This window comes from Lates calcarifer, linkage group LG6 (assembly GCF_001640805.2).
Source record: "Lates calcarifer isolate ASB-BC8 linkage group LG6, TLL_Latcal_v3, whole genome shotgun sequence".
NCBI lineage: Eukaryota > Metazoa > Chordata > Actinopteri > Centropomidae > Lates > Lates calcarifer.
The window spans coordinates 6859627-6878071 of NC_066838.1; the positions used below are offsets into that span (position 1 = coordinate 6859627).

Here is an 18445-nt window from a genome sequence, read left to right on the forward strand (position 1 = left end):
GGCTCCTGTGCGGCTCAATCAAATCTTGATTGCAGCCCAAATTACTGTTAGTGCTTTTCTGGTGTGATTATTAAAACCAAGGAAAATGGTGAATCATAAATACACATCACAAATCAAAATAAAATGTTTTTAAAAAGGTAACTTGTGTTGTTAGATGAACACGCTGAAAGAAAACAGATAAAGGGAAAGTCTTCAGCAACAAATATCGCAAGAAATCAAGAAAGTTTATAGTGTTCTTTTTCTAAAAAAAATTCTCTCCTCTTGACTGATTCTGTCCATTAATGGAAAATAAACATGTCCCATCATATGATCTTCCAGTGTGTTTGCTGGTCTTGTCCATTTTCATATTTGTGGTCATTATTGTGAAAACACTGTAGTTACTCACTAAAGTAATCCTTGAGATTTCTGAACACTGTGACATTGCTAGAGAAGACTTACAAAAATAAAAGCCAAATTTTAATAAACTGGAATTATCCTTTAAGGGATTCTTTCAGAAGGATTATTATCTAAGAAAAAAACTGTGTTTAGTTGCTGCTACCCTGTTGTTTACAGACTCTTCACACATTGTAGTGATTTTAATAAGGCAATCATTTTACTTCTGTGCACCTATAGTATTTCTCTTAAAACCATAAACAGACCCAGGCACAGTACTACAATAACTTTCAGCTTGTTAAAGGGCAACTGTCCAATCTTTCGCTTTTTTACAGTATCACGTTTCCTTCTCACAACACAGCGACTCAAGATGTTGTTGTTGCACTGGAGCACTAATTAGACCTCAAATCAGTCGCCTGTTCTGCTGAAGGGTTTTGTCTCCTGATGGGTGATCATTCCAATCACGCATAGCCTTTTGTTTTGTTCTGTTTCAGAGGAAACAGCCACAATGCACCACACAGTACAGCTTCACTTTGTGGAAACCTGCGCTAAAGAGCCACATGAACAACACTGACACCTTCTATCTCCAACCATCTAACCAGGCTGCTGAACATACATGTAGAGATACACACCGACCACACACACACACACACACTGACATGTTCTGTGTCCTCCTCTCTCTCTGTTTTCGTGCACTGGTCTTTTCTCTGCACCACTCCCCTGCACCCATCGCTCTCAGACACAGGAGTGTGAATAATAGCTAATCATAGTCGGGACTCAGATAATTGGATGAACGCTTTCTTTTCAACAGAATTCATCTCTGCAGATTCAGATGAGAAATCTCAAAGGAGACACATTTTCCATTTCTTTGGTGATATTTTCTCTGTAGGTTGGACTTAACCATAACCAAAATTCATCTGTTCAATCTGTCAAACAGGACTGGACTGGAGTTCTACAGGACATATATTAAAACCCATGTTTTATAACAAGATATTTACACCAGTATCATTTGACTCGTCACAGTTCTATATATAATATGAAAGCGTTCAATGTACATTGAATAAAAAATAAAAATGTTACAGTGGAACTATGTACATTCAGAAAAGTAAATGTCTCAACCAGGGAGAAAATACTGTTTGGAGTCTTTGTAACTGAAGACCAGGCTCTGACACCCTTCCAGACAAACCATTTGACAAATTTTCTCTTTAAAAATCTCACAAATGTCCTTGGTTATTTTTTGTATCAGTCACTGCTGGTGGTTGAGACTCAAGTCCTCTCAGGGAGGATCATTTTAGAGATTGCCATCAAGATTGCCAACTTGTTTTCCTGTTGAGCCTAGTTATAAAAAACATCATCCTCAGATAGCGAGCTGCTGTCTACGTGTCTGACGGCAGCCTCTGCGGTCACAGTGCTTCTGTCCTCGAAGGGATGATCTCTGTCCCGCTGAGTGATTGATGTTGTGGAAATGGAGTCGGGCGGTTTCAGAGGGACCAGGTTGGCTGCCCTGTTGTTGCTGTAGGTTTGGGCATGGATGTTGTACAGGTGCTGGGGAATGCCAACGCTGCCGCCGTCCAGCAGGAACTGAGACAAGAAGTGGCTCTGTGCTGCTGAGGAGGGATAATTAAAAGTGTATTAGTTAAGTGGCTGCTTTTTGAAAAAAAAAATAATTTGGGGCACACAAAAGAAAACAATAACAGCCAGAGCCTCTCAGGTTGTAAAGACTTTTAAAGCTGCAGCTCTTCACACTGGTATAAAAAACCTTAACTCTTGTGGGTAGGCTGTCACCAGAGGATGTGACATGTTTTTACCAAAATCAGTGTTGTCTTCTCTGTATGAAGGCCATTTTCTGACATTTAGGACATTAACATGCTGACATTAGCATGCTAACATGTTTTATTAGCATTAAGCTACAGCTAACGATGAGATTGATTGGAGCATAGTCATTATTTTTTAGACATCCTGTTGCATGTGGACATTTTGGCCTGTTTCTGATTGTTGATGAAAAGTCACAGCATCACCACAGTCAACAGGATTCACCATCTGGAGACCCTGAACATCTGTACACAATTTCACTTTCCTTTGAAGCCTGGAGATTTCATTCTGTTGTTGAAATGGGCCACTATCAGTCACATTTGAGGCAAGGAACACAGGACAATGGCCCCAAATGCAGACACTTGGAAGTCTTGGAAGGTTCAGGTGATTTGTTTAACTAAAACCAAAACTGAAAAACTAAAAACTTGAGAAATCCCAAAACTCAGGGGGAAACACACTAGGATGCACAGGGAACAGGCAGGAGACTGGAACACAGGTAAATGACACAACACAACAACTAAACAGGGGAGACAGGACTATATATACACTGAGGATGATTACAGATGAGACACAGGTGAGGGCAGAAAGAGGAGGGAAAGAGACAAAGACAGGAAGTAAAGCACATGAGACAAACCAGGAAAGTGACTTCAAACTAAAACAGGAAGCACTGGACGACGAAAGACACAAGAGGATGGTGAATATCAAAATAACACAAGAACTAAAAGTCACTAGAGCAAGAGAAATTATAATTTCTAAATAAAACCAAGAAACCAAAGTCACTAAGGAGGTAGGTCAAGACACTATACTTAAGGCCATGTCAGTGGGGTAGCTAAAAATTTAAATGTCTGCAAGGTGAAGTCTGAATTATTGGGCCTGTGATGTCTGGGTGCTGAATTTGTGTCTTTGAGAGATTATATTTGCATAAAGTAGTGAAACAGGAAGGAATTCCATTATCCGTTTTATTTGTTGAAGAAATCCATCATCAGTGTAAAAGAGAGAAGGCCTCTGGGTAAAATAAAGACTTTGAGATTACAATCAGTTAAACCCAGACTGAGGCTGTTTCAACTTAAAATCACTTTGTTCATTATTCACAGAGAGGAGATAAATAGTTTTAATATTTTTTTGGTTCAGACACAGGGGGACCTGCAGTCCCCTCAGGAAAATGTTAGGCTACAGTGACACACACTATCCGTTTACATGACCGACCTTGTAAGCTGGTGGAAGGCTGCTCTAAGTTGTCGTTCATTGACCACACGTTCATGGCTGCCTCAGCCAGGGCAAACTGCTCAGCCACTCCTGAGAAACAAAAGGCACACAAGCACATTTTATGGAGCTTTTCTTGGAAGTTGACACCCTGCTGTTTTTCACCAAGTGTACCACAATCACAAACAGAGGGAAATCGAATAAGCCCCCCAGATTTGAGTCACTGTCATGGGGCATCTTTAGGGATATTGATTTCTGTAGACGCTCCCTCTGCACAGGCCAATCGAATGAAAACAATGCCCAGAGGGATTTCACTTCATTTCCACTGACCACATCTTGTTTTTCTTGAATTGAATCCATCCATCGGTCTCACCTGCGGCAAAGCGGGCTTCCTTGATTTCGTCCGTCATTTGGGAGTAGAATTGCTCATCCTCCTGCAGCTCTGCCCCCATCCCCCCCCAACCCCCTCCTCCTTTGCTGTAGGCCCCGCTCCAACCGCCCCCACGTCCCCCGGCCTCACCGCCTCCACCCCAACCCTTCCACTCAATCAGGTGGGCGACTCGCCCCTGGGCCATTGCCGTCGGCTTGGTGATATGCTCCTTTATCGTGGCCACCAGACCTAAATAAAGGGAGGAGAAGGAGGGATACATCTTGATAAAGTGGATTAGATACAGTGTAACCTTGCTGAAAAGATGAGAAGGTGGTAGCAAAGGAAGATAATCTGAGGAAAAGGTGAAGTGATAGACTGCATGAAATGGCGTAAGGTAGGTGGGAGGAAGGGAAGTCACAGCAATGACAGGTGATATGGAAATAAAAAAAGGTGCCACACTGAGGGAGAAGAGTTATGGGATTTGAGGTTCTACTTTAGAAGAAATTCTACATTTTTAGCCTAATTCAGATTCTGAAGGTGAGCGTTTACTTTTGATTTGCGTAACCTGAACCATGAAAAGACGCATTTCTGCTGCTGCCTCCTGATGTTGAGCTTCACAGAAAGCAAATTGGAAAAGATTGAAAAAGAGAGTGTAACAGCACCCAAGGTGATTCTGGACCGAATTATGCATTTTCTTGTTTATTACTGACAACACCTCTAAAGCACTGAATGAAGCTCACTTGGACAGAAAATCTCATTTAAAAATGCTATTACCTGATGAAAAACAAACAAAAAAAATTATTACAGTTTACACAAATTAGAATTTCCATTAACAACAACACAAAACAACTCTGGTCTTGAGGCCTCTTGTGTCTTTGTAGCTTTTTTCATGTAATTTTATGCACTTGAGATCAAATCCTTTCAGTGCATAAAGCTGAGCACAGACATAAACTGAGGCTCATGTTATTTGTCTGAATTTGACAGATAAATTTTGCACAGTCACTGTTGATTCACTCCAAACAGCCAATGGACCAACTGTACAGACATTAGCTGTGAGGTAGCTAGCAACTGACACAGATTGTGTGTGTGTGTGTGTGTGTGTGTGTGTGTCTGTGGGAGTTTGTCTTGTGTGTGTTTGTGTTCAGCTCAGTCCCTGACTAATCTCAGAGCTCATTTCAGTAATGAAACAGGATCATAAAGCGCCACAACAGACACAAATCTGTCCCTCAAGTCTGGGTGATATGGTCAAAAAAGAAAATCTCAATTTTTCTTCAAACTTTCACAGTTTTATTTTATTTCATTTTTATTGTTTTTACCTGCAATGCTGTAATCATTATGCATGTTTTTACAAAATCAGGTTATCCTATACAGCTATGGACTGCTTCAACTAAATAAATCACCATCTTCCACTTCGTCAATAGACAGTTTCTGTACAGGTAGAGAAAAGTCTGCACACTAATCATCTGCTGCTGATGCTTGTGTGTGAGCTGGACATCAGCCTGATACAGAGTCAGCAGACAGCTAGCTAACATCAGCCACTGCACCAGGCTGGTAGAGACAGACTGAACAAAGAAGAATCTCCTCACTGTTCAGTCGATTGTGGTGGCTCTGGTACCTCATCCCCAAACACAAACCAAGAGTGGTTCACTGGTTAAGTGCTTAGAGAGTCTTAAGTAGGTCCTGTCTTAAGTCCAAGTCAAATCTGAAGTTTTCATTATTATATCTAACTCTGATCCAAGCTTTGAAACTTCAGCTCCTAATTTGACTTTTGTTAAGCGTTATCTGTTAGAATTGTTGTGTCCTTGTATCTCCACAGTAATATGTAATTCATAACCCACAGGATCACTGGGCAAAACTACAAAGAAGCCATCATTTCTTTTAATCACTAGAGACAAGGGTAGAGAGGTCTCAGGAAATGAGGAGTGGAAGTGAAAGCGACGGCAAACTCAGGCCACACTGCACCACAGGAAGATTAAACAATGTAAAAGGGCAAAAAAGGAAAGGTTGAAAAGCCAAAGGTGGAAAAAGAGAACCACAAATAAAGGTTAAGGTACGAAATTAAAAGGGAAAAAAAAAATCAGAGCAAAAAGAACAGAGTTGAGAAAAACAAAAGTGGAAAGGAAAAATATTTCAGAGTGACGAACCAATACAGTTAAATAAAAGAAAGGAGAAAGGAGAGTTGGCAGCCTGGGTTAATTGAAAGTGAGAAAAACATCATGACGTTATTTTCATTTGAGCTCAACAGACTGTGTGTTTTGTTATGCACTCTTACACCCACTGCTGTCTCACCCCGTATTCACACTGTGACAACTCTGTTCTGAGGCTCTGTTCTGGCTGCCTGTTGATGGTGAGGAGGCCATGTTGCATCTATTTAGATTATGTGAACACAGCAGGAAAATCCTATTTGTTTTTCAGATGGGGGTATTTTGGGCTGACTGTCCACACAGCAGTGTGAGGAGGACCAAAACACATTGGGCTGGCACAATACCCCACAGGACAGCGACATGTTTGTGTTCCCAGAGTGCAGTGGGCAGCAGAGAGCTAATCGAGGTTTCTCTGTTGAGTCGTAGGTTTAGTGCAGCTAACAAGTATTTTTGAGGCACTGCCAGCTCCTGAGGAGGCTGATGCACACTGTGTTGTTTGGGACATTTTATATGCCAAAATGTCTGATTTGCATAGTCTGTGTGTGAACCAAACTAGAACGTTTTTTAGATGGCAGCATAAAGCTTAAACCTGCATCAAGTCTATGCATCCTGAAAGGAAAATCTGTACAGTATTTAGGACTGAAAACTGTTGAGTTTCTGACCATCTGATAAATTTAACATTTATCAATGTTAACTCCCCTTTAAGCTTTATTTTTGCTCTCTGGACTAAAAGTAAAGTGCAGTTAAACCAAATCAATGAGCTGAAAGACACTAAAGAGCTGCATCAGAATTCTGTGTGGGAAAATGAACCCTTTCACATTTCAAAGTCTTTTGCTCCATGGGTAGAACATTAACTATTGTATCCTTTAATGTATGGGTTCAACAGAGTGGTGCAGGGATGATGTATTTTTGTAGTCTAACCCTGAATTTAGCATCACCCTGTTTCCCTCCACAAAAAGCAAATGAGATGTTTTCATTGGGTTTTGGATTATTACAGAAAATAAACTGTAACCAACCAAAGTTTCTGGTCCTTACAGGTTTAGTTCATCAGATAATCTTCACAGATGAACATCACTGATGTCTGAAGCCTAAATCCAATCTTCAGAAGTAAAAAGCTAATGTTAGGCTATAAACCAACTACACTGCGGTCACATGACATCAACATCTCCACCACTAAACTTCCAACTTATCATTTAGCTCTGACCTCTTCTACAAAATCCTTTCTTCTTAGAAAGTTACTGATCAAAAGAGTGTGAGTAGAAACACACACAAGAGGCTGTAAAGGTGGACTGGTGAGATCAGTTTTCATGTTAACATCACCAACACCCTCTGACGTCTCATTTAGACACTCGTTAGTGGTCATCCTTTTTTAAGACAACGTAAAAGCTTCAAACATCAAGAGTGCAGGATTTACTTACGGATTATATGTCGTAGAATAAAATGAATAAAAAGAATAAAAGAATAAAAAATAAAACCACAGATCTTATTTCAGGCATTAAACCAAAAACCCACTCACTCTGGGATGAGGGAACAGGAAGTGCTAAATGCTTACTTCCTGGTTTTAGGACTCATCCGCTGTCAACCCTCTCTCTATTACTTTATACTAATGAAACCATTTTTGCTGAATAAACATACTGTGCACTGACTTGCAGTGGTCATACCAATTTGTCACAAATCTAATTAAAGTATGTAATAGCTGAATGACTGTGATGTAATTCTTGTCCACTGTGTACTTGCTAAACTTTGGTATTATTCATTACCAGAAGTCTAATTGACACACAAACCAGCAGGTGAAGAAATCCGCTGTGGCTGTGATGACTGTGACGAGTTCAGCCAGCCTTTCTGAGCCGACAAGTCTGTCAACACATCATCTGCGTTTCTCTGTTTGCTGTAAGAAATAATTGGATTTCTCAGACTTGTTTATCATGTTGCTACAGTAAAGAGAGGGTTACAAGTTTAATGAAATGACCAGAGCCAGTCAGGAATAAGTCAGCCTCTGGAATTGACATACATTGCATCATGTGAAACATGTCTCCATGCTGTTCATTGTGAAGCAGGAGCTGCATTTGAGACTTTGCTTTACCAGCCAATGTGGGAATAATTCTAGAAAACCACATTTATTCACATCCCAAAAGCAGCCAAATTGAAGTACTGTAATTTACCAGATAAAAAGCCAGGGTATCACCAACGTCCTCTTGAGGGTGTCCTGAATGTATTTACTGCATTCATGGCTGAAATCATCCCCTGTCCCACCAGCTTCTGTGACCCAAAGCAGTCTCTCATTTTCTGACATTTTCGACTTTCTGAAAAAATTAAGCTTATTCCTGAGGTTTATTTTCCACATTCAAAGACAAATAGGTGTCCAAACAATTATTATTAATTATTGTTAAAAAATTATAATTTTTTTGGCATGTGGTCTAAGGCTTATCAGAAACAGGGTTTATTAAAGGAAATATTTTTCATTGCTGCTGTCACTTAAAGCCACAAATCTCAACCTCACGGTGGCGCTACAGGAAAAGTCAGGGGATTAGATTCAGTATGCAGGCACCATAAAATGCATTTCCTTTTTTTTTTACTGGACTGATTCTGTCATTCCCAAAGCAGGTGTCAGCCTCTCAGCTGTCTGCCTCAACGTCTGTATTTGTCTAACATATTCATGAGGTTTTCATGGCCTTCGTAATTATACTGTCAGTGTAATGAAGGAGCTTTCACTGGGAAAAGTTCAGCAAGGCATAACGCATTAACTCAGATAATTAACCTCCCGCAGAGAGAGGGAAGCAGTCGAGATGAGGCAGACAGACACAGGATGGAGAAAAGAGTATGAGGCGCCAACATAAAGAGAGGAGGAAGCCGCAGTCAAAGATGGAGAAAAAAGTCATGCTGGAGAAGGAAATGTGCGTGTACTTGTACCTGATTGTTTACTCATGTCTGTCTGTCTGGGTATATTTGTGTATAAGACGTGTGAGAGAGCGGGTGTAAGAGAAGAGGGAAATTACATTACTAACCTCCCATGGCTATTAATTCAATTTCCCAGCTTGCTTTTTGCTTTTTTCCCACTCTTGTATGTTTGATTCATAATGAAACACAACATGAATGAAACCTGTTTACATGTGTGTGTGTGTGTGTGTGTGTGTGTGTGTGTGTGTGTGTGTTTGAGCATCCAGTCTCACCCATCAAAGAGGACGTGGCAAGCTCGCCGATGTCGTAGTGGCTGGTTTTATCTGGTACATCTCCATTGGAGGGATTCTGGCCATCCTGCACAATAAGAAGGGTGCACAACAAGATGGAGAATGTCACTAATGTGAAGTGAAAAGCTTGTATTTCCAGTGGGAACTAAGAAAATATCTTTATTTTAGCTCACTGACACTGAATTTATAACATTGTCTATGGGTTTTGAATGGGTTTCATGCCCAAAAGAGATTTCTCAATCTCAGAGAAGAGCGGTTTGAACCATATAAATCACCAGAAGCAGAGTTATGAGGTTTTGACACACAAAAATAGCACAAATACATGCACAATATTTTGCATACATCCTCCTCTGGCAGTCACTTCTTATGTGTTATGACTCAATCAACAAATTCCCCACTTTTTTCCTTCTGAGGAAAATGGTGATAATGACAACAACAGGCAGCATTTATGGAAATCCTGCAGCATTCACACCCAGTCTGAATGAGCTGTGATAAAAGGAAGGTATTTTAATCTCCAGCCCGATATGGTGTTTACACCCAAGTAGCTGCAGTCAATATGGAAAGAGAAACTGCACTTCAAATAGATTTCTTGGTTTAGTATTCATTGTCTGAGGTTGTGAAACCTTCAAGCTTTTTCAAAGATGGTGCAACATGTTTACACATCAGACCATGATGCATGGGTCCAATTCAAACCAGTAGCAAATTAAGTCTCACAGACAATATAAATCTGCATAAAAGTCCCCTTAATGTTAAATGACCAGAGTGGGAAAACCAAGCATCCTCCTGGGCAAATGATGTTGTTTCTGTTTTTCACGTCGACAGACGCCAAATGTGTGGTCACTGCAAAACCAAGGAGGTCTTTTCAATTCTTTGGTTCTTCCATCTTTTTTTTTTTTTTAACCAAACAAAATGTATTATTCTGTATCACAAATGATTAAATAATCATTGTAAAACATTGTTTGGCAGATTTAACATGTATTCCAATTGTACTGGCAAATACACAGGTTATAAGATAAGATATCCCACTTGTGGGAAATTCCCTCATTACAGCAGTGAGGACAAAAACAAAAGTGATGAATAGACAAAAGGTAAAAATATATATATATAATACAATATAAAAGAGGCACAGAAGGATAAAAGTTAAAGTGCAGAAATCAAACTAACCTAGCGGTGCAGAAGAGTATCCTCCAGATAATCAAATATTTCCTACTGTAGTAACTTTTTAAAAACTTTAAACTGAAACTTCTGTATTTTTCAGTGGCAGTTGTTGTGTTAACTTCCAGCTAGCCACACATCAACCTGTTAAACACAAAACAATAACACTGTAACTGTTTTAGTCCATCTTTCTTCTATTAATGCTTAAGAACTTAAGAACCAATGTTTACATTTAATCAGTTTCTGGCCAAATTAAAATGAAATGTTAAATGAAATGTTTTTCACATCAACAGATTATTTCTAGGATGATTTTTTTTTTTTACATTCTTTTCTTAAAAGCCTCCTATGGACAAGTGTTGAGAATTAGCATTTGTGCTACAACACTCAAGCAATGCATCTGGTTTGTCCAATGTTATTGTGATGTCCATATCAAATAAATAAATAAATAACAGGGCTACACTTCTGCTACATGACATCAGCCACACTGTGACATGAGAAGTAACAAGACTAAATGTATATAGCCATCTTGGTAAAAAAAAAAAAAAAAAAAGCCAGAAGCCTCCATGCAGAGTGAGATGAAGCCTGGATGAGGAGCAGACTGAACATGTTGTGTGTGAAAGAGATATTAGCCATAAAATGGAGCCACTCTTCCTGCTTACAGCTGCACTTATCTCACTGAGCTATAAACATATCATAGGCAGATAATTAGCTAAATTACAAGCTAAATCCAAACCATGCTGTTTGTGTTAAAAGACTTTCAGATCATTTTCAAGTGAGCCAGTAATATGAGCTATTAAAAACCTCTGTTTAACGTTCTGCTTATTTTGTTCTTATTCAATCACCAGAGCTTTGCCAGCAAAGACTCCAAGGGTCGGTTCACTCAAATCACAGAAAATATATTCCATATTCAAATGGTATAAAGAATTCAGGTAGCTAAGTTTTTTCCCCTACTCTGATACAATTTAGGTGAGCAGAAAAATCAACAAGAAGAAATCCACGTTATTCTGGATAACTGAACACACCAACAACTGTTTTTGAATAAGCGTCAGACATGTCGGTTCTCTCCTGGACTGCTCTCTGGACTCCATTGAGGAGGTGGGTGAGAGGAGGATGTTGGCCAAGCTTACGTCTATCATGGACAACCCCTCCCACCCCCTGCATGAGACTTCATCCACGGTGCAAGAAGGAGCGCTACCACAGGTCATTTAATTCAACAGCCATCAGACTGTACAACACCAGTCTGACCCATCAATAAACCTGCACTCTGGACTCCACTTTCTGGTCATTTTATTTGCACATACTTCTTCATCTACCTCACTGATTATCACCATTTTCCTATATTACAAACTGCACATTTCTGTTTATTACAGAGACTTTTAATGCTGATTTCTCCATTTTAATTTTATTTACCCTTCTGTGCCTTTTTTATATTATATTTTTATCCTTTTTTTTCTCTTTTTGTCACTCTTATCTCTTGCTGCTGTAGCATGTAAATTTCAAACAAGTGGGATAAATAAAGTCTATCTTATCTTATCTTATAGGGACTATTTTTTTTTTGCTATAAAGTAGTTCCAGTGAAAGCTGTGAAAGCACCGAACATGGAGATAGACACAGTGAAAAAGCCAATATCACGCTGAAACCTACAAGGGGAAGGCTGGGGCTTTCACTAACCTTGACAGTGGATGGCTGACCCTCCTCAGTCTGGTCCTGCAGTGCTGTCATGGGAAGGTGGAGCTCTGCAGGGAATCACGCACAAAACAAACACTGGTGTAAGATTCAGGCTGAGGGAGGATGAGGGAGAGTCCCTCAACATATTTAACCCTGGCCAACACTCCGCCTGTTTGCTTCATAATTGATGGTGATGAGGCTCATATGAATGACAAGAGGAAATGAAGTGTGGGTCAGTGCGATGGAGAATTAACATAATTAGGAAGGCCAGTGGACACACACACACACACACACACACACTCACACACAGGGATACAAACACATGCTTGGGGTATCCCCTGGGAGGTGTTGTCAAGACAATTGGCTGTCGCTATGGAAACGCTACAGCAACAAGAGGCAAGTGATACCCTTCTATTTACCTAAGTCATGGTCCCCAACTCTCACACACACAAACACACACACACACACACACACACACACACACACACACACACACACACACAGCTGTATCTGGTCTCTGGCCTCATCAGATGCTATTAGCATGTTTAGAAACCCTATCATGATTCCTGAACCGCTCCTCTGTCCTTGTGGGGTTAAATCCCACACTGACTCACTCACACTCACACACACACACGTACACACATCTCTTATCTGCCTGTCTGGAGCCTCACAGCTGCCTTCCCTCTTTCTTCCCTAGCTTGAAAGCGCTGCTCTCAACACCCTCCACCTTGTTAAAAAGGACCCTTCCTGAACAAACGCAGACTTTGTCTCACAAGACTGCATCACAGATTCAGGCTGAAAATAATATCTGAGAATGTGATGTTAAACGTCATGCACTGACAAAATAACAAGTAGACTGTTGTTTGGAGGTATCACAGAGAAGTGGTACACCTCAAATTACCTTTTTATTCTGTTCAGATCTTTTGTTTTGACAGCACAGATTAGTACTCACATTCTCTCTAACAGAGGCCCTGCTGCCAGCCGAGGCATCGCTATTTAATTCAGACAACAAACACTACCTCATTTTCACCTAAACCAGTGACACAGAGCGAATATGAGAGAGAAAATTGCAACCCAAGTCACATCTTCAAGTCACGACAAGTTTGAGATGCGCTTTGGATGAAGCTGTCATATCCTAAAGCCACTGTTGTCCTCCACTGATCCCCGCAATCCCTCTCATCAACCTGCCGCCCCCGAGTCCTGTTTCCAAAGCAGTCTCCATCGGATTGAGTGAGTTTTCAAATCAATGTTTTCATGGTGGAATTTGTATTGTGCATTATTTTCATACTAATGATTCCTCTGCTGGGTGTGCAACATAAACACGGCTTTAAGGCGAAACATGTGATTCAGGTGGTTTTACACCTCAGTCTCTGCTGGTGACACCTCAGGGATGTCGGTCAGTCCTGCCTGTGTTCAGCTACAGGACAAAATCATCAAACATTCACCATGATTTTCTGGACTTTCACACACATACGTATCCCTCAAAAGCATGATGTAACTTTATGAAACAGTTCTGCTCCTGGACTGTTTGTTATCTGCAGGTTGATCCAACCCTCAAACAGACAACACAGACGTGGACGCACAAACAGGTGGACTCAAACACTGACCTTTGTGACCTTTGCAGAGGCAGGCACCCATGGTCTCAGGACGGCCGGGCGGTTATCTGTTCACCATGGTGGCTTGAAGAGGAGGAGGATGCGGAGCAGAGGAAGGTAGAGAGGAGGAAGAGGGAGGAAAAAAAGACGGAGTAGAGGCAGCAGTTGAAGTGTCAGACAGCAGAGGAGCAGAGAGAAGTGAGGAGCTGAGGGAGGGGAAAAGTAAGAGTGGAAGCCAGATGAGCTGTAGGCTGATGCATTGGCTGACTTCTCTGTATAGGAGGAGAGAGGTGAGAGAGTGACACAGGCAAAGTGTGGGGAGGGGACACACACACACACACACAGAGAGAGAGAGAGAGAGAGAGAAGAGAGAGAGGAAACGGGGAGAAAGCATGAATGCCTGTTTGCTGACGACTGTGAATCCCCTCCCCTCTGTTTCTTCTATTCTCCTCCCACTCTAATTTTCCTCTCCATACTACTGTACATAGGAGATCCATTGTGAGTGGAGGGTTTGATGATGGAGTGATAAGAACAAACAATAGTACCTTTCTGTACAGTACACAATAACAGTACAAATACCTGCTACTGTTAATGTACAGTGTAATACTGAGCACTGTCACTGCGCAGTGGACCTTCAATACAAATTGAGCTAAATACTATTTTCTATAAAGATTTTATTCAAGCACTTGCACTTCACGATTCCTTCTCTTAATGTGAAATTACTGTTGTGTGTCTGAGTTGAGTGAGTGAATTTCCTGCGTCTGATTAAACTGTACGTTTATTTTGGTTCGCAGGTCTGTCCTGCGATCATCATCTCAATCAGACTACCTGTTTAAATGAAGAATTTTCAATCTAGAGCTCAGCATGGTTTTACATTACATTTGGCACAAGAACTGTGCCAAAAAGATTATTTACACCTTTATACTGAGACCAATAATACTGTTTTTAATACCTCACATAAAAGATTATATGATGTTTTTGCTCCATAAATTTCAGTTCTCACTGATTTACATAGACCTGACACATACAGTCATTACTTTATATACATCATTAGGTGTCTCCTGTGACCTCTCTCTCTCGTTCTCTCTCTCTCTCTCTCTCTCTCTCTCTCTCTCTCACACACACACACACACACACACACACTTGTAAGGAAATGATCAGACACAATATCCCTTCCTCTGTCCTTGTTGTCCCTGTTTGTCCCGGATTCCTCCTGGTGTAAATACTGGGATAATATGAAAGTGGGACTGTGCTGACATCACCCGCGTCAACAGTGCCCTCACCTCCATCGTGGGGGAAAATCCTGTTGCCACAGCAACCGAGCCACTCTGCTTGTGGAGCTTTTAGTTGTTTTTTTTCCCCTCGACTAATTGGCCGAAGAAGGGAGGCAGAGAAACATTATTTGATGCACAGAGGAGGATAGTGCTGATAAAGTTAGAAAAACACCAGAGGCTCAAAGAAATCTCAGCTCTGTTAGGAAGAGCTGTGTTATGTGTAGATTTGGTTTATTTCTCCTTTGAAAGAACAGGTTTTTTGACTGGTTTATATTTAACCTCAGCTCAACACAGATAATATGAATATAATGCATTAAAAAGTAATCTATTACTTCAATTTCAGTGTTTCTCCTCTACTGTGAAAAATATGACAAATAGTAAATGGTAAAAAGGTTGCACTCATGACGGGCTTTTCACCATTCACACACTCATTCACACACCAAGGGACTGCCCTGGACATGACCCTTGGAAACCCTTAAAATAATCCTGGAACCTCTTTAAAAAACACTGGAATATCCTCAGGGACTACTAGAAGATGTTCACTAACACAGTTTGGGGACCCTGAAACCCTCAGGAAACCCACAGAAAAACTGAAGGAACTTTGTTCCCCCTCTGAGGGAATTCTGAGACCCCTTTGGAACGTCCCTAATGGTCTCTGGAACCTTTTCAGAGACTCCTTCAGGTCCCTCAGTCCCGTACTGAGATATACCACTCAACATGACAGAGGACAGGGCAGGCTTAGGAGCAGTCTGACCTCTTGTGGTAAAAAGGCAAAAATGCAGCAGTGTTTTTACTTTATGCTGTATAATGTCCTTCTACATGTGTTGTGTTTCAGAGAACCATCTGTTAGCTTCTTGTTAAACCAAACGATCAAAGACAGAGGGAGTCTGTGATATTACAGAGAAACTGCTTTGGAAAGTGTTTCATTGATAATTCAGCCCAGCAGGGGGAAGTCTTCCCTGATCCCCCCTCAGGGATAGGTCCCTGCCTCTCACCTTGCAGTGTTGAAGAAAAGTCAATTCCTTGGCTTTTAGATACTCACATCTCCCTGAATGTGTCCTGACCTCGGCTGTTGTGTCAACTTCCTCGTTCTTAAACATAAAACTGACTTTGTTGTGTTTCTTTACCATGACTGAATCTCTACTCTGTTCAGATCTTCTGTCAAACAAAATGAATCTTGAGTTTGATTAGATGAGAATGTGTTGTTTTTGTGCAGTAGTTGAGGAGAGCACAGCAAGCAGGAGAAACGTTTGACATCCACAGAAACAGTGATGCTCCTCACTGAGAAGCCACAGACTTTCAGCAGCAGTCATTTCTGTGGTCCCCTGAGGCAAACAGGGAGCTGGATGCCGATTCAGAACTGGATCACTCTAAAATACTGCCATGTATGTGCACATCGCACACATCAAACACTGTTTCTGTTTCATGCTGTCAAGTTATGATGGACTACAAGTGTGATTACTCTGATTCTCTAATTGCAACTGAGTAATTATTCATTCTTCTGGGGAAATTTAGCGTCTCTTTGTTGCAGTCTGTGTCAATGTGGGAATTTCCCACCCTGTTATGAGTGAAAAATGATGAAAAAAAATTCTTGGAGGTATATTTAAACCTTTAACAAGGTCAGGCTGACAGACCACCATGCTTTTTATAGACCCACCCTGCTTCACATTCACACAAATCACCATTTCACACTTAGAGCTGCCCAGTAAAGTCCTCCACAGTCAGCCAAGGGGAGCCAAGCAAAAAATTCAACAAGAGTCAACGGTTTTGTGTGAAAACTCAGCAGGGTTTGGCTGCAGCGGTTGTGTCTGAGGCTGTAGGATGACGTGCAACAACAGAATCAGCCCTGATGAGGTTCTGATGAAGACTTGTTTGGCAAATGGCAAAGTATTAATAAAATAAAATAGGAAAGTGAGAGGTCTGAGTTTCTGGTGCCTTTGGAGTGCTGCTAACTGTGGCCACTTCAGTGTAGAAGAAAATAATAGCTGCGATACTGTAATTTAAACATCATCCAACTAAGTTTAACTGAAAGCAGAAAGTAGAGTTTAACCGCAATTACTATATTCAAGTTTCTTCAAATTAGTCAAATCCTGATCTAAATGTGCACGACAAGTCCAAAAATCAAGTCGCTCTGTTTTCACTGGTTAAATTCAGATTCCAAAGATGAAAAACTGAAACTTAACCATCAGGGACACAGAGGAGAGTCCTTCCTCTGGTATTTTAGGTAGATCAGATGCACAGATCATATACAGAACCTGATAGGACAAAGGTCTGAGTCATTCCAAGCCTTTCCTCACAGCCAGCATTTTGGCATTTCATAACTTCATCATAGCATTTCACACAGGTGTGATTACTGGCATTAAAAACGGCCACATTCCATTTCAGTGATCTAGCTCCAGGCTACTGGTACCGTGTATGTCACTTCACTGTCATGGTCTGCTGGCTTGTTTTGATGGAACTGAGTCACCTTAACAAGATTAATTTCATCTGATCTTTTCATGTTATGACAAGCCAAAATGTTTGCTGTGAAGAAAAAGTATATTCTTCCTGTTGACCTGGAAGATCAGGTTTAATCGAGTGACTTGATTTTTGACTTTTCAGATAAGAACTTATTTATTATAGAACTTGAATATAATGTTTTTGAGTATTGGACACTTGAATTTTCTGAATCTGAATTTGTGAACTGTGAAACAGTAAAACTATAATCAAGTTTTTAATATGACTTCACTTGATATGGCCTAGTTTTCTAAGTAAAATATTTCACTGTTGTTGATTCAGTTTACATTAAGTATTCAACGGTGGATAAGTTCAACAATTAGGCATTCACTCAGGCCCTTCCTATGAGGGAAAGTTATTTAATGATAAAACTTGGCTCAACCAGCTCATTAAATCCCATCTCACAGCTGGGAATTCTTTAAAGCTTTAAATTGTGTCCTTTATAAACATATCAGTGAACCTGCTGTAACTTTATAACTTGATTTTTTGGCCAAGTGGGGGCAGCAGAAACAAAACCTGTGTGCACCGAAACACGTATCAGCACCTTTTAAGTTCATATGGTAAGCATGTTAGCAAGAAGTTGCTTTTTTCACCAAAAGAACCTGCCTGCTGTGACCCCAAACAACGCTAAGAGCAGTGAGAGTGAATGGAAGCAGTAAAGTTGTGGGTTGAACAGCTGAACAATAAGCTGACACTCACTCTCAAGCTGTTATGTTGAGGAGTGATAACTCTCAGCAGGTTCATCACTACAAGGAACATTTTTCACATTGTCATGTTGTGTGTTAAATAATTACTGCTACTTGAAAGAGAGAACTCAGCTCTTTGAGAGAAATACCGTGGCATTTCTTTCAGACAAGAAAAAGATTGAGTGTGAGCAAACTATCTCTTCTGTACATGTCTCTGGCTATATTTATGGCTGCTACATGCTCTCACTGAACACGTTTTAGTAGACGTTTTTGCACAGTGTTACTAAACCTGGCTGACCTTACTGTGACAAGAGTCCAGGAAGTCTGTTTATTCACAAACTACTGCATTGAATTGTAATTTTTACAAACAAGAAACATCCATCCTTTATCTATACTGCTTATCACGGTGGGGCTGGAGCCTATTCCAGCTGACACTGGGCTAGAGGCGGGGTACCCTTTGAACAGATCGCCAGTCTATCGCA

General features: G+C 40.7%; 1 protein-coding gene across 1 annotated transcript; it reads right to left on the minus strand.

Moving 5' to 3' along the window:
• Window positions 1–113: 113 nt before the first annotated feature.
• On the minus strand, window positions 114–13824 carry fam131c (family with sequence similarity 131 member C). Its single transcript, XM_018675163.2, has 6 exons — window positions 13520–13824; window positions 11916–11980; window positions 9072–9156; window positions 3761–4006; window positions 3391–3480; window positions 114–1979 (listed from the first exon to the last, which is right to left on the minus strand). Exons 1-6 carry the CDS (start codon window positions 13548–13550, stop codon window positions 1708–1710), a joined length of 789 nt encoding a protein of 262 aa, XP_018530679.1. The 5' UTR covers window positions 13551–13824; the 3' UTR covers window positions 114–1707.
• Between the last annotated feature and the right edge of the window lie 4621 nt (window positions 13825–18445).